We start from the raw sequence: 22884 nt of genomic DNA, 5'->3' as shown, positions 1-22884 counted from the left end.
TTGACAGTTTGCTCCTGAATCTTTTTGACTGCGAGTATTGGGTTTTGACATTTAGTATCTATCTTCTAATTCAAACTCAGTTTTGTTTCTGACTACTGTTTGCCTTTCACCAAGTCCCTTTTTAGAAATATTATTTGATATGTCCATGCCTTCTTGTGCAAATCATAACATACCAATGATAAAAATTGACAGATATGAGCACAGCAGTTACCACTGGGGCATTCAGTGCTTTGGCTCTGATCTTCTCTTGGTGTTGTTGGAAACAGCGGAAGTCTGGAGGATAAAAAGTTATGGCGACCATCCATTCAGTAGTGCCAAGGTTAAGGAGGTCAGCTGCTCTGGTGCTGATGAATGTCCAGAGTGTGGTAACACTTTTATATAACTTAAAGTAGATGAAAGAATAATGTTTCATATGCAGGTGGTATGAGTGCAAACCTTATAGAATATGCATACCATACATTTAGTGTTGGTTAACCTTCATGGCTTCCTACATACAGTACACTCTTTTTCACTACTTAAAGGCTGCAACTAATGTAACATCTAACTCCTTCATTTCTCACACTATAGAAAGTATGTGAGCAGTAACAAACACTTAATCATTGAATGCTTAACTCATGAAATGCTATATGTTATTGTTAGAACTGAAATCAGATAAATGGAAACCTATCAGTCATCTAACTGAACTATACGGTAATATCTAGCTCTAAGATTTTAAATTGATGTGCCAGTCATTTTCAATAAACAGATAACACACATTATCTACCAGACAGACCAAACTCAAAGCGTTACTTATTAGAAAACCCAATATAAGAGGCACATCACTACCCTGGCTTCAAATCCTACACTCAGTTGGTGTCTGTGTTGACTGAGCATAATTTAACCTTGACCACATGATTTTTATCCAGGCATTGAAGTTTTTTGCCCCATACCTGTGTTTTAGGTGAATTCTAAATTGGTCCCAATGTGAATGTGTGTATGAATGAGTGGGCCCTGTGATCTTAGCCACAGGAACCTATTTTAAGCATGGGTACCATCATAGTGGTGGTGATGGTGGTGGTGTGGAGGCGTGGGTAAATAATTTGTCAATGACTGCTCTGCTTATTGGCATTTGATCTAACCCAGCAGGTGTCTTCTAGGAAAGCCTTCTATGAAGTTTCCAGAAAGCTCGCTAAGTGACTAGTGCTTGGATTTGCTGAAGAAAGTGTCCTCTACTGTAGTACATTGATGGGAAGGGATTAGATGTCCTGGATGGCCATGTGGTCTAAATTAGACACTTTGATTTGTGTTTTCCAAAGAGTCTCATTGGTGTGTTTTCTCTGCAAACTATATAGATGTAAGGATTATTCTACTTTTCTTTGTTGCCAGCTGGCCATAGCCTAATATACTTAATGCATTATCCATTCTTTATATTATTACTGGAAAGAACTTTAATAATGTAACTAAAAAATAATAACATCTATAGCAATTTATTTACAGTACAGAAGATTCATATAATAATACGGTAAGATGCTTTGAGTTTATTGCGTTTCATTATTACCGTATTTTATTTATAAATCATCATGCCACTCTGAGCTTGCTACGGGGAAATGAACTATATTAGAATAATTGATTCAAATGGAATAGAAAATATCATGGTCAGCAGTAAGCTTGTTAATAATTAATAATGGATTTTTTTATGACATTGTTTCATATTTACCATGGGCTTATTACCCTCCATATCAGTTTCAAAACACACTGAAGTTCAGAATATAAAACATATGAATTTTGAAAGCTCTTTAAAGTTGGTTGCACACAGCCTTCTACTGCAAAAATTAAGGAGACTCCGGTGCCTTCAGAACAGACTTGTGGCTGATAGAAGTCTTAAATGCAAGCATCATTTTTAAAAGAATAATTCATAATTTTTAAAACCTTGTGAAATATTATTTGCCAAAATGATAAGACTGAATTTTTTTTAGTCAGGAATCATGATCCTTAAAATTAAATATTCATATTTCAAGAGAAAGTCTGGAGTCGCATAATAACACTGAAGAGGAGAAAATGCTCCATGCCATTGACCCAGCTTTCTTATTTCATCTCTCCATTGGTGGGCTATTAGATAGCATCTGTAAAGACATCTGTATCTTTGAAGCAGTGATTGTATTTAATAAGAAAGAAACCCCCCAAAAATGAGTAAAGGGAACAGTATGTTCTGTCATGTGTGCCCATGTTCACAGTGATCCCAAATCAAGAAAACACACTAAGAACTCCAACTTTGCATGCATAAGTATGTATTACAATGTAAGCTGATAATGTATAGCTTTCTCGGCAGTGCTAGGCATATTAGAAAGTTCTTCTTCACACAGAGAACCAAAGTGTGGTAGATAGAAAAGCTCTGCAGACTTTCTAAAGCTTGACTGCTTGTTTTTATGGGGAAATTGGGTAATTAGGATTGTCAGGTTCAGTAAGCTGAATGACCTGTTCTTGTCAATACAGTTCTTATGTCTCTCCTAGTATTTCCATCAGTTTTTATGCCACGTTGGTATGATTTCTAAATTTTCAACACCTTTTTAATTTCCCTGTTCTTGCTCATCAATCATGGAGTGGAATGGATGAGTCGTTTGGCTCAATTAACGGCTAGATAGCTAAGTAAATTTCACAGACTTACTAACGTCCATTGAAAACACCACCATTTTGAAAGAGCAAAACCATAAGAGACGTCGGCGATTATATTGCAATTGGTAAATTCACTGACTTGGCAAAATTCTGCATTGCTGTGTTCCTCAGACCGTGGGCAGGGAGCACTTCAGCTTATTTGCATAGACTTAATGCCACAGCTAGGTCACTATAAAGTCATCTGCAAGTACACAGCACATTCCTTTTATATAGAGAACATATGTGCTACCCATCAATTTTCTACCACAAAATAAGACCCTTACAGTTAAATGCATAACCACATTTAGAAAATCTAGTCTTTGAAGGCACACCCTAGAAGGAGATCCACTGCTGGTCATTAAACTCATTGGTTTCAAAGTAAAATATATGTTGTATTTAACTTAAATATAGGGGTCTGATAAACAGAAAATTAAAAAAGTGAACATTAAGATAAAAATGTCACAATTTTGCTTTGAAACTCAGAGCAATCATTTCAATATGCATATTTCTTCTATTATGTATTTGAAAAGAAAACTGTAAAATAAAACCCAAAAGCTGAAGTATTAGTCTAAACTTTCAGACACCAGCATTTCTTTTATTGTCATAGATTGCACCTCACCAGACTGGTGGTCTCCATTTCTAAGTTACACAGCGGGGGCTGCACATTATACACAGGAAGGATTAATTCGGCCATTTCCACAGAAGCTGACAAATATCACATATAGCATTTAGTAAAGGTCAGCTCAGATTTAATGCTTGTATTTGATTGCTGAAAAACCTCAAAGTTAAAACTGTGTTCCAAGCAGTGCTTCCTTTTACGCTTCCAAACAATCAGCTTACAATAAATGCACCAGTTCTTTGTAATAAAAAAAAAAGAAAAAAGAAAATGCATGCAAGACCCCCCTTTCTCTTTGTGTGGCTGCCTGACTTTCCTCTAGTGTGACTCATCTGTAGAACGTTTTACAGGTGAGAGAAGTGAGTACTAGGAATTTCCTGCGCTCTTGTCTCTCTGTTGATGGTGTGCGGTTTTTTCATGTCATGCTCTCCATTGTTCTTCAGGTAGATCTGAGCAATTTGCCTATGCTTTTTAATTTTTACTGTAAATTGTTCAAAACGGATGTAGAGTGATTTAGTGTTAAAATTAATGACTTGAATCTGTGCACTTTTATCGTACTGCACCATAGTGAGGTTTTAATGTGAAGCGAGTTCCCCCTCATTTAAAAAAAAAAAAAAAGAAAAGCTTTGCTCTCTTAACCTGCATGTCTTAGGAATTCAGGAAAGAAATCTTGAAGAGTACTTGAAGAATAGTCCGTGCAGACATGACGAGAACATGTAGATTGACCACGAGTTTGACCCAGGCCTCCAGCGTGGTGAGTCAGCAGATCAAATCACTTTGACACCATTTTCTCCATTCTCTTTTTGTTTCAGAGCTGTATTGAATTGTTATTATTAACTGTCCAAAATACAAATAAAAATGACAAAACACCTGAACGATGATTAGGGCCAGTGCACTGAAAGTATTAGTCATGGTATAGTCACATTTATAGAGTATAATGAAAGTGTGACTAACGTGCAACATGTCACCACTATCTGAGTGCCAGGATGAACAAGAATAGTATTTACAATATTTGCCCAATAATTGATACAACGTCATATACACTTCAATTCTCATTCTTTCTCACAGTGCCCTTGGACATTTCTATGCCTTGCAGCATGATTTCCTTCTTAAAATCTTCTCTGATAATATTACTAATACTGCATTTTTATTAATGGGCTATCTGGTATTATTAGTAACGCTGCATTTTTATTAATGAACCATTGTCAGAGTATATTGTTTTCAATGAGTTGTCTCTTGCGTGCATTTGTAATACTAATGCAGCCAAGATTGCAATTGTTTTCCTTTAGGGCATAGATTGGTAAAGCTGGAGATGAATCAGAATGAAAAAATGACAATATTATAATCAATACACAATACCAATAAACAATAATCTCTCTGTTATATTGTAAAAGATTTCCGTTATGTCCACGTGAACACTCCCCTCCACACCGCTCATCCAGTCATTACTCCTACTGCACTAACTCGCCCTTTAACGCAGTTGGTTATAATGGCAAGACAGGAAAGCAAATTATTAACCCTAGCCCTAATCCAAGAACATTGAATTTTAGATTGTGGTAGAAAAAGAGCAACAAGAGCTGATAATGAACGTCAAAGAAATGAAAATGAACAAAAAAGAGCTGCACATAATAAAAATCAAGAACAAAGAGAATTATCCAAAAAACGAAAAAGACAAAAATATGTGAGCAGAACTGCAAAAAAGCAAACTTTATAGAATGTAAGATAGAGGACAAAGTAATTCATAATACTGTTTTTGATGACACATTAATATAATTTTATTATTTATTTACTTTTTATTACACTCTATTGTGTTTTACTTTTTTTACTTCTACTTTTACTTTTTACTATGTTTTATTATTCATTGGTATTTAAAATAGACAGTTGTAGTGAAATACTCAAGTAACTGATTTTCGATCTTACCAAACCGTCTTCCTCCCACACCTTGAATACTCTTCTATAAACCATCTCTTTAAATACAATTACTTTCTCTAACGGAGGAGCACTCCAACGCCCTTCAAGCAGCTCAGCAAATGAGGCGAGCAGGGGGCAGAGCCCCATAGTAATATTAAAATAAGTTTGCAATTAGCTGGTGTTGAACTGGGTTACTGCTGTTGTATTGATGGTACAATGGCATCAACATGATAAGAGGAATTGGATGGTCATTCTACTACAACAAAGGGTTGCAGTTTAACCTGGACCCAACAATATACGGCAAGATGAAGGAGATGCAATTCAGTAAAAACAACCCAAAAGACCAAGAAAGAATCCCTCTATTGGGAGGACCCAAAATACACTCTCGACACCATGCCTCATGACATTTGTGTATTGAGCCTGCCAAGCAAGGCATAGAATGATTTTGGATGTTTTATTTTAAACACTGAATGAGATGGGGTGCGCATTCGAATACCTTCAACTCAGAACACTGGAAGGAATTAAAGAGTCCCACCTGAAATAGCAAATGTATACTGCATTCTAGAGTGCATTGCAGTAATCAAACATGAGGCATAGGTTTTGTACTTTTGGTAAACTGTCATCTATCTTAATTATCATCTGTCTTAGGACAGCCATTTGTAAGAATGCAGATTCCTTAGAACATTCATCACCCAAAGATGCCAGTGTAGGAACCAGACTGAAATGCCAATACTCTGTCTTTCCACTGTTGTCCCATCATCCAAAAATACTGATAAAAGCATACCACCAAATCAGAAATGCAATCCAACTTGACATGGAAGCATTGCCAAGTTGTAAGATAATGACGATTTGTCAACCTGCAAGAATTTCAAAGTATCTTACTTAAATGTGGAAGCTAACTCTGCAACTGCAATCAATACAGCTCCATTTCAGTGCCACTGCTGCACACAGTTCAACATGGTGGCTAACAGATTATATGACTGCAAGCCTTGAGCTTTCACCTCTGAAAGAAATTTTCTTATGTTACACTTGCTATTTTGATACAACACCAGGATGATTTACATTTGCTATTTTGATACAAAACCAGGCTGAAACTGAACCTAACTCTATTTGCAATAAATGAAGTAAATTGTAGTCGACTCAAAACTGGCCAGATGTGAGTAGAAATGTGAGTGTTGATTCCAGTATAGGATGGGAGTCAAGTGTGGAATTAGTTCCAGCCTTGCAAAGAGTTCTTGACCCTATAATGGGAAATATGAGCATGAAAAATTGGATGGGTGGACATTTTCAATTTAACAAAAAAAAATTTGAAAAATCTAAATTGTAATTTCTTTTAAGAAATGAATGTTACAGGCAGAATGAGTTGAGGGAGAGAAAGTAGGTGAAGGTTATCATACCATTTCAGAGGTAATGCCACTTTAGGACACTCATTGTTGATACTCATCATACCATTTTAGCCTTAAGCTGTCAATTTTGGGATTTCAGGATGTTTCATTTATGTTGGTGACTCTTACTTAAACTGCATCCTTAAATGGGATACGTGAAGCTATATAACAGGCAACGGTTTCCAAAAAAAACAAGATCATAACCAAAATTTGACTGCCAGTGCATATACAATGCCTCACTATTATTAGAACATTAGAAATGTTGTGATGAGAAGAGGCCAGTCAGCCCAAAGAGCTTGTCAATCCTATTCTTTTAAATTCTACAAAAATAACATCAAGTAAAGATTTGAAGGTCCCTAAATTCCTGCTCTACGCCATACAACTTGGCAATTTTATTCCCGGTGTCTATGGTTCTTTACTTGAAGAAAAACTTTCTAATATTTTGTGTGAAACCTGTCCTCAACAAGCTTTTACCTGTGTTCCCGTGTTCTCTTTGCAGAATTTATTTTAAAGTAACAACTGAAATCTACTGTACTACTCCATTTCATTATTGTTAACAGATATGTCCCATCTTAATCATTTGCTTAAGCTTAGAAGGTTCAACTCCCTCATTCTCTTCTTATAGCTCATACCTCTTAGTCCTTAGACCAACACAGGTGCTGTCCTCTCGACTTTCCCTAGCGCTGCTGTGTCTTTTTTTGTAAAATGAAGACCAACATTGAACACAGTATTCCAGGTTAGGCCTTACTAGTGTGCTCTATTACTTAAGCATAACTTCCCTTGACTTGTTCTCCACACTTGTGATATGTAACATAACATCCTATTAACCTTCTTGGTTGCTTCTGTACACTCTCTGGATTTAGATAGGAATGAGCCCACTATGATTCCTAGTCTACTTTCATGTTTCAGACCTTCTGTTTTTTGTGTATTCTTATCTAACATTTCTACTTTCTATGAATAATACTTTAGACTTACTTACATTAAATTTCATTAGCTACAAATGTGCCAAATCTGTATGCTGTCCAAGTCCCTCTGTAATAATCTGTCTTATTCTATATTATCTGCCCTTGCACCTAGTTTTCATCATCTGCAAACTTAACCATCTTACTGATTATATTCTTATCCAGAGTGTTTATATGTATTAAGAAGAGCAGCAGCCCCAACACTAAACCCTGATGGGCACCACTTTTAACATTATTTAATTCTGAGAAGGTTCCCCTCACCATAACACTTTGTTTCCTGAGAATGAGCCAATTTTGTACCCACCTACAGACCACTTCCTGAATTTCCACTTCTTTTATTTTGAGTGAGAAAACTGTGAATAACTTGAAGGTGGGTACGTGCAAAACAATTGCCTAATGGCAGGAGTCATTGCTAACTTAGAAAAAGGGGTGTGGTCATGAAAAAGAGGTGTCCCTAAAAAAAAACACAGCTGTGTAACATTTTGGTTAGGCTATTTGAACAAAGAGGTGCTCCTCCAAGCCACTTCAAATGCAATATCAAGTCGGATTACAGTTTCTGTAGTCAGGTACCATCTATTTATATAAAAATAGATTTCACACAAATCTTCCTTTGCCACAACTATGGAACTATATGATGATGATGATGATGATGATGATGATGATGGACTGTTGTTTCTTTTCTCATGCACCTTTCAAACTAAACTGTACCATGGGTAAAGCTATAGGAAATACAACATGCTGGCCGTTAAAAGAGATGAAGGTTGCATTTCATTCAACAGTAGCACAATGAAAAAAATGTAGAAATTTGAACAAGAGCACGAAAGATTAAAGGAACAAAGTTCTTAGAGACGAGCAAAAAACTGTCAGATGATAACATCTGGGGTAATGAAGCAACATCAACTGTACTCCAGGTGCACAGGCTGTGCTGAGAATTGCCAAGAAGAACACAAACACACGAGCAGAGCTACAAAATTAATGTGTACAGATGGATTCCTGCCTCCTGGTGAAACAAATGAAAGCAGGCAGAAATCTCTGATGGACATGGAGGAAAAAATAGAGGACACTTCAACATTTAACACTCCTGTATTTGGAAGGCTAGTCGTGCAGCTCTCCAGTAACTCACAATGCCTGAATGATAACAGCATTTTTACATTACCTATGGGAGTCAGCCCTGTTAACTTGGGTTGGGTGTTATGGAAGAGAAGCTTGAAAGCAGCATTCTCAGTTTTGCTCTTGACAACTATACCTGATTGCCCACAGAGCTTATTATGCAACTGAAATGTTGGTTTCCATTACAAAAACTGGTAATTAATTCCTCTATTCAGAAATCTACTTTTACTCACCTCTGCCAAATTCCTGATACAAAACGCATTTTCAGTGCACAATTCACAGACTTTTACATACGTCTGCCATTAGTCACACTTGAAAGATTGACAAAGTAGAATCAAGTTAATATTAATTGATATTTGGATCTTGTTCTGTGCTTAACAGAGCCTAACACATGTATAAAAAAAGTTACAAACATCTTAGTATATATACTGGTGTACACTGTACCAAACATATTGCAGGGTCAGGAGAAAATAATTAAGAAATTTAGTCTGAAAAATAACTGATATGCCACTAAGAGAGAGAAGTAGCATTGAATCAGGGATGGTGATAGATAGATAGATAGATAGATAGATAGATAGATAGATAGATAGATAGATAGATAGATAGATAGATAGATAGATAGATAGATAGATAGATAGATAGATAGATAGAATTTTATTTGACCCCAGGGTGAAATTTGGCTATATTAGTTGATGGAAAGAAAGATAATAAAACTATATTCCACTAAAATAGGAGAAAGAGCAAGACTGCATGCTAAGGTTGCTGCAAGCTCGACAGAAAATCTGACATTAAAAGCTTCTCGAGAGCTCATGGCTTTATGAAAGTTTCCAGATATATGCTTCTTTTGTTGTCCTTCTTAGGCATTGAGTTTAGTGTTTTTTTCTGTATTTACATATCTGTTTATCATACTGGCTATAGAATTAAATGCGACCTCATTGCTGGTATTTTCTGAGGTAACAAGATACAGAGGCCAGAATAGCAGGGTTCAGTTTCTCAAAAATAAACACCCTCTGACTAATGCAGCTCTGAATTTTTCCAACAACACTGACATTTGTCAAATGGCTAACCATTCTCAGTGTAGCATTACCTGACCACAAAATGCAGCTCCTCAGAAAATGAGTTTACAAGAAGCCTCAACGCGTTGCAGCTAGGCTGTAGCAATATGCATCAAATGACCTGGAATCTCGCTTTTATTCCATTTTGATTGCCTTATTTTATCTTTTAAAATGTAATTTAATGTTATTTGCTATACCTTACTAAACATAAACCATACTTTTGAAGATTTTACTTAAACTGTAAAAAAAAAAAAAAGCAAAACTGTGTTTGACTCTAAGTATTAGTTTTAACATGAAGATGTTATGGTATGTGATTGTATTGTGCTATGTTTTTTCAAACAGCTTAGTAGATTATATAATCATTTAAAAATGAACACATTTTGTCTAATCACCGTTCTTTTAGTGTACGCTCTCTACATGTCCATTCCTCCATTTTATAAACCACTAATGGCCATAAGATATAAAGCAGCTGTGGATAACAACATGGCACACCCATGCTCAAATCTACACTTTTCCTCTGACCTGGTTGCCAATTAGCATAACTGCATTGGGTTTTTGTTGTGTCAAAACACTAGAATACCCACAAAAATAAGGGGAGAACATACAAATTCTGTACTGTTAGTGTCTGGGCCAGGAATTGAACCAAGGTTCCTGAAACCATGAAGCAGAAGCAATAACTACCACGTAACCCTGTTTCACATGTGTCTTCAGAGAAAATGTTTTTAAACATTACAGTTTTTCACCCCAATGTTGTTTTTCTGTGATATGGTTTTTCTACCTGACGCACAGGGTTTATAGACTTTATCACTCCTATGCTAATTAATTCTAGTGACTTTGTTTTCCAAAGAATTTCATTGTAGTGGATAATGTACGGGCAGACACAACACCTAACGGGCGCACCTAACACAATTTTGAGACCCGGCACTCCAAGCCTTGACAGTATATTTAGTTTGAAAAGACCTGTAATTTGTTATTAACACATTGTAGTAAAAAGTCGAGAGCATTTATTCAACAGTGTTTCTAGGATTTGATAACCTGGACTGGATAACAGTGTTTGCTTGTTGAATGAAACTAATGCAAATGGCCTAACATGCAAATTCTTCATTTTTTGCTAAGTTTTATCTTCTTTCACACATTGCTAAAAATATATAATTTTCCTCTTTCCTAAAAATATTTTTTAAACACATATTAAGTACATTAAAATGTGTAATTTCTGATAGGGCCATGGTTGCAAATGCTGTCTCCCACTTTCAGTATGATGGTTTGTATCACTGAAATTTGCATGTTCTCCCTCTCCCTGTTCTGTCTGTATGCGTGTCTGGCTGCTCAGGTTTCCCTCCACATTCCAAATACTGCATGCTGGAATAAGCAGGTTTAAGAATAAATGAATTATTAGTAGCGTTTATATGCCTTTTATAGCTACTGTATATACCTTCCACATTATCAGCATTAGTATTTTACAGTATATGTGAGGTAAAGTAAAAAAAAAATTAATGGGTATATTTGGTTATTTTGCTATCTGCTACTCTGACACATCTTTTAAAACTTTGTTTAAGGAGCCCTGTACTTCTCCTCAAAATAACTTTGAAATGTTCTATCCATCCTTCATATGGGTTAACGACAACCACTGCATGTTACTTTAAAAAAAGAAAAAAAAAAAAAGTACACTGAATTCACATTTGTTATTTCCCAAGAAGTAAGGTTGCACTCTCGCATGTTACTTAATCTTCCTTTAAAACTACTTTACCAGATAACAAAACTAAAAACGCTCCGAATAACTGAATGAATTAAATTTTTAAGTATTACTTTTCCTAGCATCCAAATGGAATTAAGTTATGGTGTCCAATTATTTCTATGAAGATGTTTAAAGTGCCGTACAATCACTAACTAAATAAGTGCAGAAGAAAATTAATTGAAGGATGGATGGATGGATAGATAGATTTTCCCGGGTTGGAATGTTCATGCACTTACAGACATCATGACCTTCGTTAACATACATTTATATCAGTAATTAATTGTGCATTAACAATCAGATATGAAACTAAATAGCATAAAATTAACTCTTCAACTAATGTATTTCCTCCAATTACTAACGCTGTAATAACTAAAAAGCAAAACAGAAAAATCCACATTTTAAACCGTAAGTTGCATAGGTCTTAATCTACAGGGTGTAACGTTAGAAATACATGTTTGTACTTTTTAAATTTTCTGATTATACTATGTTGCTTTTGGGTTTACAGCTTCGTGTAACCTTTTCTGTATGATACATCCTTTGCTTTACTTGCAGTTGTCTGACGAGGATGTGATAAAGAAGAGTCTTTTGAATTGCTTTCATGTCATTTTTATCCGTGTAGGCTCACCAAACCAGTCCATAAAGTATTTCTATTAAAAATGTGTTCACACTAACCAGAGAGCATATACAGTATACAAATAGCTACCATGTTTCTCCAAACCTCTGTCTCTTCCTCTCTCTTTTGCTATGTGTATAAATATATGATACACTCCTTTCTGTAAATACTATATATATATATATATATATATATATATATATATATATATATATATATATATATATATATATACTGTATACTCAGTGTGTTTTACATTCATGTTAATAAAAGTACAAGTGTCTGTGTGTGTGTATCTGTGTCTCCGTCCAGTTGCTATGTCTCTATTATATGTCATTTTGCATGGGATTTGAAAAAGCAGTTCTAATGTTTGTGATGTGCCATCTGTTGGAATGAAAAATGCAATACATTTTTTGCATTCCTGCATTACAAAATACATTCTAAATGATGGTGCACTGCACATGAGAATACTGAATATGAGAGTAACTACCGGACAAACTGAAATCAGCTTGTCCACCTTAATGAAAGAACAAGCATCGGTGTGTGTGTCTGTGTATCTGTGTGTCCATCTGATTACTCTGTCACTGTTATATGCCTTTTGGTATCAGAGTCATAAAAGTAGTACTAATGATTGTAATGTAATTCTCTAGGAATGAAAAATGCAATGCATTTTATTAAATCATGCATTACAAAATGCATTCCAATAGATGGTGCACTATAAATGGGAGTGCTGAATACATCCAAAAGACAGCAACTGCAAGACAGACAGAAATCATCTCACCCACTTTGATAAAAGGGCAAGTGTCTATGTGTGTGTCTGTGTATCTGTGTGTCCATTCAGTCGCTTGGGTTATGATGAAAAATTGAACAATTTGTAAAACACGTAGAAGAATGGTAATAAAAATACCAAGCAAGGGTCTAAAAATAAGAAAATTTATCTTATTGGCCCATTCTTTTGTTCATGGTTATATGCCAGCAACAGCAGCGTGCTAGTGACTTTCTTGCACCTACTCAGGTCACATGAACAAAGTTTATAGCTGTAATGCTAATTAATGATAACTGGTGGGCAATGAATGAGTGAAATAACAATAAATCAATGTGCATGTCAGAAAACTAAAGCCTCTTTATGGCTAGAGGCTGGTAGCGACCACCATCGGATTTTCCCAGCAAAACACTTTGACTATAAGAGTGGTCAGTTAGATGAGCAATGCTAAGAGGAGGAGACAAAAATGCATAGCTCTGTGGAAAAAGCAAAAGTCTGCGAGGGAAAGGGATGAGAGCGTATTATTAGATTAGTCCAAATGTACTGCTGTTTAATCAAATAAAAAACATGAGGTGTATATTGATTACTTAGATTTCACTTTGAAGGGTCGCACAGCTAGTACATCTAAATACTCATATATGTAATTATGATCATTCATATAAATAAAACAAAGAATTCTCCAACTTAATTAATCTAGCTTAGGGTCACAAGAGGCCAGAGTCTAACCTGGAAATGTTAGGTTCAGTTTAGGAATCGGTCCCGGACAAAATACCAACCCATGACAGGGCTATAGGAGTACCAGGAGGAAAAACCACAGAATGTGGAAACTCCACATGAACTATGACCAGGCACAGAATTTGAACCATAGATGGTCGATCCATCTTGTTCATGAAAGTAAGATAGTCAGCCACTCTTTCATAAGCTACATTGACAGTCACACACTCAAGGTCAATTTACAGTAACCAATAAGCTTAACCTACATACCATCAGAATTTAGGGATAAAATGGAATACCTTAAGAAAGTTCCTGTGAATACAGGAAGAACTGGCAAGTGCTGCACATTCATTGACCTAGCTAGCAATTGAACCTGTCCATGGACCAGGATGGCATTGCCATTAACAACAGCACTCCCATATATACATCTTGGGGAATCAAACTGATGATGGGAAATTCCATAATTTACATCACATCATCTCGGAAAATAGAGCAACATTTCATTCCTTGTGAGTGCTGTTCTTCTCCCACAATCTGAGCTGCTAAGGCGCGACTTTTTACCACAAAGTTCCCGCACCCTGTACCTTTTCAAAGAGTTTCAGTTCAAACTAAAACCCACTTAAGCCCTGGGAATCCTATTTAATGGGACCGTAGGCAGTTTCTCTGTTAAAATCCTGACAATGCAGTGATTCTTTGAGCCAGAAAGAAGTATCCCCGCCTCAGGTGCCTTGGGTTAGGGAAGCCATTTTTTTTTTCCTTTCATGCCTTTGAGGGCCGCCCATGTTCACATATGGAAACAGCTTAACGATTAAAAACTGCAAGGGCTGGCACTCTGAACATTTATAAGGCAAAGATTATGATACTATCAAGTGGTAAGTGAGGGTGGGGAGTTGGTTTGCAAGATGAAACCACTATTGCTAACAAACACAGATGCACTTTGAATCACATCAACCAAACAAGAGGCGCCGGTAGACATGGGAGGACTTTTGCTCTGGCTGGAAATTTGTTGTGCACATGTAGAATAACCTTTTTTTTTTTTTGCAACTCATTTTATGGTTAGTGTTCAAGTTCTTCATTTTAACTTTTTTTCTTTTTTTTTGCTGTGACTTAAATAAAGCCTGTCGACTCAATTCTCCCCCCCCCAAACCAATCATAACGGGAGCCACAGAAATAGAGGAGGCCTAGTGACATCACGTTTCACGTGACACTGCCTTCTCCACTCACAGAGTGACTAACTGAAGTCCTTTCAGCTGTACTGCAAAGTTTGAGTTAACACTTTAGTCAGGCCTCACACACAACCACAGAACCACAAGCGTGGTGCAACCTACATTTTAGATGAGCACCTGAACCTCAACGTACAATTTTTTTTTTATCAAGTTGCCACCCGGCAAGCATTCCAGCCAGCTTGGGTAAGTCCAGATTTTGCCTGTTGTCTTGGATCGAGAGTTTTGCAAATGCTTTGACTGAGGCTACTTTCTTTTCTGCCTTTAATTTTGAGAACTTTTTTTAATATAATTCTGATACTCCAAACATATGCTGCTCTTGCTTGTGGCGGAGCATTCCTGTGGCAGTACAAACCCAAATTCTTGGTTACAAACAGGCACTTAGTTTCCTCTGGGATTTTTCTGTCTCTTTTTCTGTTTCAGTGTAACATTCTTCACGAGTGGCGCAAACCACAAACAACTAAAGCATCTCCTTGCTCCAACAGAGCCATGGCTTCCAATAGTATATTCGACAACTTTACTAACTATTCAAGCTTCCTGCGCGGTGAGTACAAAAATTCTTTTTCTGTATGTTGCACTGATGGTGCTTTTGCTGTTGTTGTTGTATTTTTTCCTGTCATCTCCTTCATTCGAGGCAGGAAACTTTGGTCTCGGAGAACTCTCTGCGCTCCTAATGTGACAAAGGCAGACTAATCCAAAATGTGTTCCTTGCCCACGAGAAGCTTAGTGAGCATTTGGAGGGCTCTTGGTGTAGATGTTGTTCCCCATGTTTGTAGGCTTCCTGAAACGCACTAGAAACTGGATGAGAGAAGTTGTTGCTAACAACTGTGCCTGTGTAGCAACAGGTCCAGAGGCCAGCTGGGCTGGACACCCTTTGACGTGTGAACAGGCGACAAGATTTCAGAGCAGGCGCGGTAGGTCACATCTGCCGGAGGTGCTGAATATTTGTTTCTCCAATCATCAGCCGGCAATGTCTTTCTGCTCCAACTCATCCTGATCTTCTCAGGAATTAAAGGGAATATTTGGTAGAGCAAGGTGGGCAGAGAGCATTTGGTGATCTCCAGATAACAGGAAAACGAAGAAGGGACAGTTTTCTTTTTATTATTTAAACAGAGAGATAACAGCTTTAAAGGACCCTTCAGTGAAGCTTAGGCACACAGATCTGAAAGATTAGTTTTTAAAAGAAGTGCTCCTTGAGCTGAGTGATAGTCATATAGTAGGAGCCTTGACTGGAGACCAGTTACATTACTCTGATGTGGGATCTCCTGTGTGTTTAATCCTTCCTAGGCAATCATGAGGCCTTGCAAATAACACCGGTTGGAGCAGGCATTCAAGTCACTGGAATCAAGCAAGGTCTGCCAGAGCAATCACAATAAGTTAGCAGTTATTAATTTGTGCAAATTAAGTGTGTATGTTTATAGCTCTTTTTGGGTTATAGCACATTAATGAACTTAGTGGGAGAATCTGTTGAAGTGTTCGTCTTTTGGGTCTTTCTTATGAAATGCATTCTAATGACTTTTTACCAATATTTTTGTGCTAGACAATTCTAAGGTGGTTTTTGTGTATACATTTTAGTGCTGCTTTAAATTTTCATTGCTTTCAGACAGGAGAAATGGTGTGGTAAATTGTCATACTTATTACAGCTGCTAAAGAAACAAACTTCTCTCTATGGATTCCCTTGGCTGAGGGATACTGAATGCTCAGGGTGCTCTCTTCATGTGTGCTGTGCTGTGCTGATATAGTGCCTTGTCCTTTAAAGTACTAAAGCAAAAAGTGGGCCATAGGAAATACTGTTTTCTGCAACTTCAATACAAACATTTTCTTCAGTGATCAAGGAACATAAATGAAAACTAAGATATCTTCAAACCTTTCATGTCCTCGTCTTTAAATAAACACCATATTTTAACAAAAACAGCAGTACTTTGTTTATGCAAAATTTTCAAGTAAAGAAACCATCACTTCTTACTGCATATTTGTCTATAATATCATAGTGATTATATATTTACAAATGGAATACATGGATAACATAAACTGAATTTGAAAGGGAAATGTATAGGAAATCTCTCAATCGTATATAGTGCCTTTCATATCTATCTATCTATCTATCTATCTATCTATCTATCTATAAAAAGTCATACAAATGTGAATTGATTAAAATTGTAATACTTTCGGAAAATATTTATTATTTAGTTCATTCAAAAACGTATAACATGTTCTTTTTTGTTTAAAGTTGAAGCAGTTTGATTTATTCAGTACTGAAAATATAAAAGTAATTAGAAATACAATAGTGAAGCTCCGTTTAAGGAGCTATTTTGAGGAAACAGCGGTAAAGGTGGAAAAGTACGATAACTCAAAGTAACTTCTTTTCTAAACCTATAAAACATGGACACCCACATAGAAGTGGGAAAAGATGAAGATTAAGATGAACAAAGAAATTCAATACGCCTTTCAACTTTATTTAAAGGAATATATAATTCTGAGAATTCCTGATGAATGTGGCACACGTAAATAACAACCTCCAAAATCTGAGGTAGAGACATCTTAGTCAAATAAACAATTGAAACACAAGTACGGAATCTATCCTTTATTTGATTGACTTTATAGATTTTCCATATTTAATTTGAATTTGAAGTTCCTGTTAGAGATAATATAATTATTCTGTGAAGTCTCACCAAATACAAATCTATGAGAAGTTATACTAGGCACTATGCCCCCATGTATATTTTCTGTACTTTCCAAAGCACTCCGGTGTTCTTAGTGTAAGAATAAATTAATAGAGTTGAATCCAAAACAAGACGCTTCATAATATTAATGAAAATGATAAATACATCTGTGGCTATCAAGTCCTAAATCGTAAACTTCATAAATAGTTTTTGTATTCTGTTGCACTTCTTGATGATATTTTGCTCAATATATACTCAGCTTCTTTTTTTTTCTTTAAATAGTCATGAAATAACAGATACACAATCCAAAGCCACCAAAGTAATACAGTTCTACTCACAGCTTCTTAAAGTTTACATCGCTAAACCCCCTAAAAACAGTAAGAAATACATCATTAGCTAAAAAAAATACATACCAAATGATAAAAGGAAACCCACGCAACTTTGTCATCTCCATTTTAGAGTCAAAGCCACCCACAGTAACAAACACACCACAATTCAGATCTCATGGCTTTTCGTTTTTCCAAAGCCTGGAACTCTTCTTTTTTACATAAAACCATACAGCCTTTAATGGTGCCCTGCACAGACTAGGGTCGCCCAAGTCTTCAAAGTGTTATTTAGGCCCATCTTCAGATAGAGGCGCCATGATGTGATTAACTGATGCGTGTTACAACTCCTCAGCCCATGAAATACAAAAGTGGACTTTCACTTTTGAGATACTGACGCATTTAAACCCCCAAACCTGTACTCAGAACAGTTATGGTTTCTTTCTTTTCTTTGTGTTTTGTAAAGGTTAGTAATAGTTAACCAAATAAGACTTTTCCAAATGTTTAAAGGGTTACATTATTACCTATGGAAAGAAGAACGCATTTGTAATTATTAGTTCTTTTTAGGATTTATGATTTTTTTAATCTTTTTTGTGATAAGTCAAATACACTTATCTATACAATATGTATATATTTTGTATATGTAGTGTGTGCAAAAATACTCAGCCTTTTTACCTTGTCTTAAATATGCACACACAAACATAATACATATTGTATATATATATATATATGTGTGTGCATGAATATATATAGTACATACATATTATATCTGCATATATATGTATGGTAAATGAATATTGTAAGGATCTACTGTTGAAAGAGTGTGCTCATAAGATATTTAAAGTGTTAATTTAGCACGGCTGATTTTAATATATATATGTATGTATGAGTATATATATATATATATATATATATATATATATATATATATATATATATATATATATATATATATATATACGCATAAGGCAAGGCAAAGTGGTCAGATTATTTTTTTGAACAGACCAAGTTCCCGTTTCACAAGAAATTGCAGACAGTTTCAGTTAGTAACGAAGCCTAATTGGGATGTCACACTGGTTAAAAAAAAGAAAAAAAAAGATGACAGTGTATCTTTTTACTTACACTCGGCTCAGTTTCTTTAGCTAATGAAGCTGCCTCCACCACCATCTCACAGATGTTCAGATTTCTATTTCAGCCGAACTTATTTTTTTTTTTGTTGTTTGTTTGTTTTAACCTAAGACTTGACTGTAGCAATAAACAAAGTGTTTGTAACATTTTAGTTAGCAAATATGTATTTTTCTGCCTTTTTCACTTTTAATATTCAGCTCTTAAAATAATGGTTGATCTATTGGCTGATATGCTTGTGCATATCTATTTCAATCTTCAAAGGGCAACACAGAGAAGAAGGAAATTTCACCAATGCATTTAGTATCAGTCATAAAATGCAATCACTACATGCCATTTCCCCAAGGTGTAAAAACGACTTATACGAATGTGGTTAGACAGGTCTTTTATTATGCTCTCTTATCGATTTTTAAATATGCTATGTGGTCGTGTCTTATACTTGGACTTAAACCAAGGTGTCAACCCTGCATGCTGTTTAATGGTAAAGAAAATGAGTTTTTGCCTCATTTTGTGTTGTGTGCCCGCATTGGATAAAAAGGTGAAGAAGCTCATTTCATTTGAAGTCTGGACCATTAAAAAAAAGAACTTCAAAGGGTAACTTAATATACAAAATTGTGTTTAGTTTTATTGGACTGCAATTTACAAAAACTTTTATACTATAATTACAGCAAATGGGAGAATGTTTAGTCTAAATCTAATGGAAATGGTCTCTGCAGGGGGAGCCCAACCAAGTTCAGATGGGAAGATCTGGTTGGAAACTGTGATCTACAATGACACACAATAAATGAAAATAAATTTGGTAAATTTTGTAGATACCACTCCAAATTCCAATTAGTAATTCTTTCTTCAGTTTAATATGCCATCACTGTTACCATCATGAAAAACAGCTGTGGTACCTATAAAGAAGACTCGAAACAGGCTCACTGTGCTTTCACTCCATTATACAAAAAAAATGTTAACTACACTTGATAAATTGTAGTGCTTAATAATAACCTTAACATTCATAAAATATTCGCACTTAGCAATTATGAAGCATTTGTATTAGATACAGATTAGCTAATAAAAAATATGACAACTAAATGCGTGATTTCCCTGTGTATTATTGCCTTTCAGCAAAAACTAACTTAGCTGTTTACCTCATACAGTGGATAGATAGATAGATAGATAGATAGATAGATAGATAGATAGATAGATAGATAGATAGATAGATAGATAGATAGATAGATAGATAGATAGATAGATAGATAGATATGGTAATGATAGTGTATGTAATGATAGTGTATCCCTATGAAGGACATAAACAGTCACCAGACATTGACTACAGCACATCACACACAGTTCCCATCATCCTGTTTCTTTTAAATGAAGTCTGACTTGCTCATCCAGAACCTGCTATTTCTAATTACCAGTAGTACTGGTAGCCCCGGATTCAAGGATTCTCTTGCACATCTTTGTTCCTATTCAGGGTTGCAAGTAACTGGGGTCTATCTAAGTAGTGAGCCTGGAATCAGGGCATTGCTCCATTGTAGGACACACTCATGCACAATAACTAAACTATAATAACATGTATGTCAGACTGTTTGGAGGAACACACGCAGACATGGGAAGAACATGATAACTCTGCACAAACAGCAGGCTCAGGGTTCAAACTCAGCATCCTGGAGCAGTGCGGCGTAGCACTAGTCACTCATGAATATCTTCTACATACACACTATATATGTGTATATACATTTAAAAAATTAAAATAGAATTTATTATACATATAAGGAGAGAAGGGAAGGAAACAGATGAGCAAAGTGTATATTATATATACTTTTAAAGACTTATTTTTCTCTTAATCTTCTTCTAAAGAATCACTGAATCTTTGCCAAAGTGTATATTAAAAATAATATACCATATTTTAAAAATACACCTTTCTCAGATAAATATTGTGTGCATTCTTTTGTACATTTTATTTTGTAAACATCTTATATATATGAAGCCTTTACTAGAAGTCAACCTTTTGTTTAGTGTGTCAGTAATAAGATTTGTAAACTACACTAGCTCATGGTCTTTCTGACCACATGCAGGAATATAAAATAACTTGAATCAATAAACTGCAGATGCAGAAAAAGTTTTATATGCCTTAATTATTAAAAAGTTGACTTCTGTAACACAAAAGTACAACTTCAAAGCACAGAACACAGTGTAGCTTGTATTTCTAAAATAATTTGTAATGTTAAGAATGTCCCTCAGGCTGTAAATAGGTAATCCACAATTGTACTAAAGGCACACGTTCAGGTGTCAGAGATGCTGAACATGTCACAGAATCAGTGCAAGGAGCACAAAACTTCTCTTTACCTCACATCAACATATTCTGCAGCAGACATTACTGTGAATTACACTAAAATGTGTTAAATTGGGTTGCTTCAACAAATAGCCCTAAGAGGTGAAAAGAAAGAACAAATCAAAAGTTAAAAAGCAATAAAAAAAAGAAAACCTTCCTTGAAAGGCAATTTTTCATAGTAAAACACCCAAGTCATTTGTCAACTGTAGCTGTGTGGTTAGGGTGGAGAGTTTCAGAGAATTAATGACAGGTGGGTTTCACGTCAGACAGCTGCACTTAGGACTAATCTTTTGAAAAAAACAACAGAACGCAGATTATTACTGAAATGCTTTAGACCAAACTCCTAATTTTGAAACATGGAATATGAACAGACAAAGGATAAGATGATACAAAACTAGAGTGCTAAAATAGCTTTATAACCCCAGCTTTCTTGTTTGCTTATGCAGAAAAATACAATATACTTTTGCATAAGTCCTTTTCAAAAATGTTACGGGAAGGAATTGAGGAAAATGAGGAGAAGAGTTCCGATATGTGTACTGTGTCAACATTTTAAACTTAGAAGAGAAAAATCGGAATATTCATAAATTATGATAAAAACACCCTTTAATAGTAAAAAGAAAGAGTGATTTGAAGGAACAGACAAAAGGCATTTTAATTTATCCTAGATATAGACCACAAGTTATGAAAGACTTGTTGATAGGTAATCTCAGGCAACAGACAACGTTAGTAGAACCCATGAAATAAGAACTAAACGCCTAACACAACACAGACGTTTTAAAATGTATTTACTGTTATTGACGTTTAATGAGACAGCCCTTTTAACAACATAACACTTGTTGTCTTATCATAATTCTTAATAATAAAAAAGTGAAAAAATGTATTTGTAATAGTGTAAACAAATCTGAATGAAATGGAAACTATTCTATCTATCTATCTATCTATCTATCTATCTATCTATCAGAATTATATAGTGCCTTTCATAATCTATCTATCTATCTATCTATCTATCTATCTATCTATCTATCTATCTATCAGAATTATATAGTGCCTTTCATAATCCATCTATCTATCTATCTATCTATCTATCTATCTATCTATCTATCTATCTATCTATCTATCATACAGTGCATTTCAATGATTAGTGATCCGTGTATGTGTCTGTTGTTCTCTCCCTAAGTTTATTTTTTTACTAAATTATATTAGCATTAAAATCAGACAGCCCCAGTAGTCTGTAAATAGCAGATTATAAAACAACAAAAAACCCGAAGGCTACTTAGCTCCATTAAAAACATTCTTAACATAGTAGATTGTGCGACATTCTGCTTAAACCTTTGAGGGAATTTCTTTCAATTGTTTTCTGTGCTCATTGTAATTCTGCAGCGATTTGTTGGAAAAATAAAATTTGATATGCATATATGGGCTGTTATTTAGCAGAAAATAATATTAATGATATGTGAATCCTGCTATATACATGTAGGGTCACTCTTACTTCGTCTATCTTTTACTATCAACTTAAAAAATAGCACAAGCATGATATTTACGAATTGCAGGGTTCTCTTGTTGTACAAATCCTTATTTGTTTGCTGAATACAATAAGAAAGAAATTCACCATCATGTCCTAGAAAATATGTGACTGAATGCTCAGCAGGCAGCTTTACATAATGCTTAATTTAGCACAGTTGAGTAAAATGGTTTGAAACACATACAATCAGTTGAGCTTAAAGTTTGA

General features: G+C 35.3%; 1 protein-coding gene across 2 annotated transcripts in view; it reads left to right on the top strand.

Moving 5' to 3' along the window:
- Positions 1 to 14109: 14109 nt before the first annotated feature.
- runx3 (RUNX family transcription factor 3) overlaps positions 14110 to 22884 on the top strand; it is a 123641-nt gene continuing 114866 nt past the window's right edge. Inside the window, exons 1-2 of one of the 2 annotated variants that reach the window (XM_039740721.1) lie at positions 14110 to 14904; positions 15204 to 15262. In XM_039740721.1, the coding sequence (XP_039596655.1) occupies positions 15208 to 15262 (55 nt within the window). In that variant the 5' untranslated portion in view covers positions 14110 to 14904; positions 15204 to 15207. Of the gene's footprint in view, positions 14905 to 15141; positions 15263 to 22884 lie in introns of both variants that reach the window. The other variant, XM_039740720.1, reaches the window with a different exon arrangement.

Source organism: Polypterus senegalus, chromosome 17, assembly GCF_016835505.1.
Source record: "Polypterus senegalus isolate Bchr_013 chromosome 17, ASM1683550v1, whole genome shotgun sequence".
In the NCBI taxonomy this organism is placed as follows: Eukaryota; Metazoa; Chordata; class Cladistia; order Polypteriformes; family Polypteridae; genus Polypterus; species Polypterus senegalus.
The sequence above is the reverse complement of the archived record's forward strand: the minus strand, read 5'-3'. Positions and strand labels throughout refer to the sequence as shown.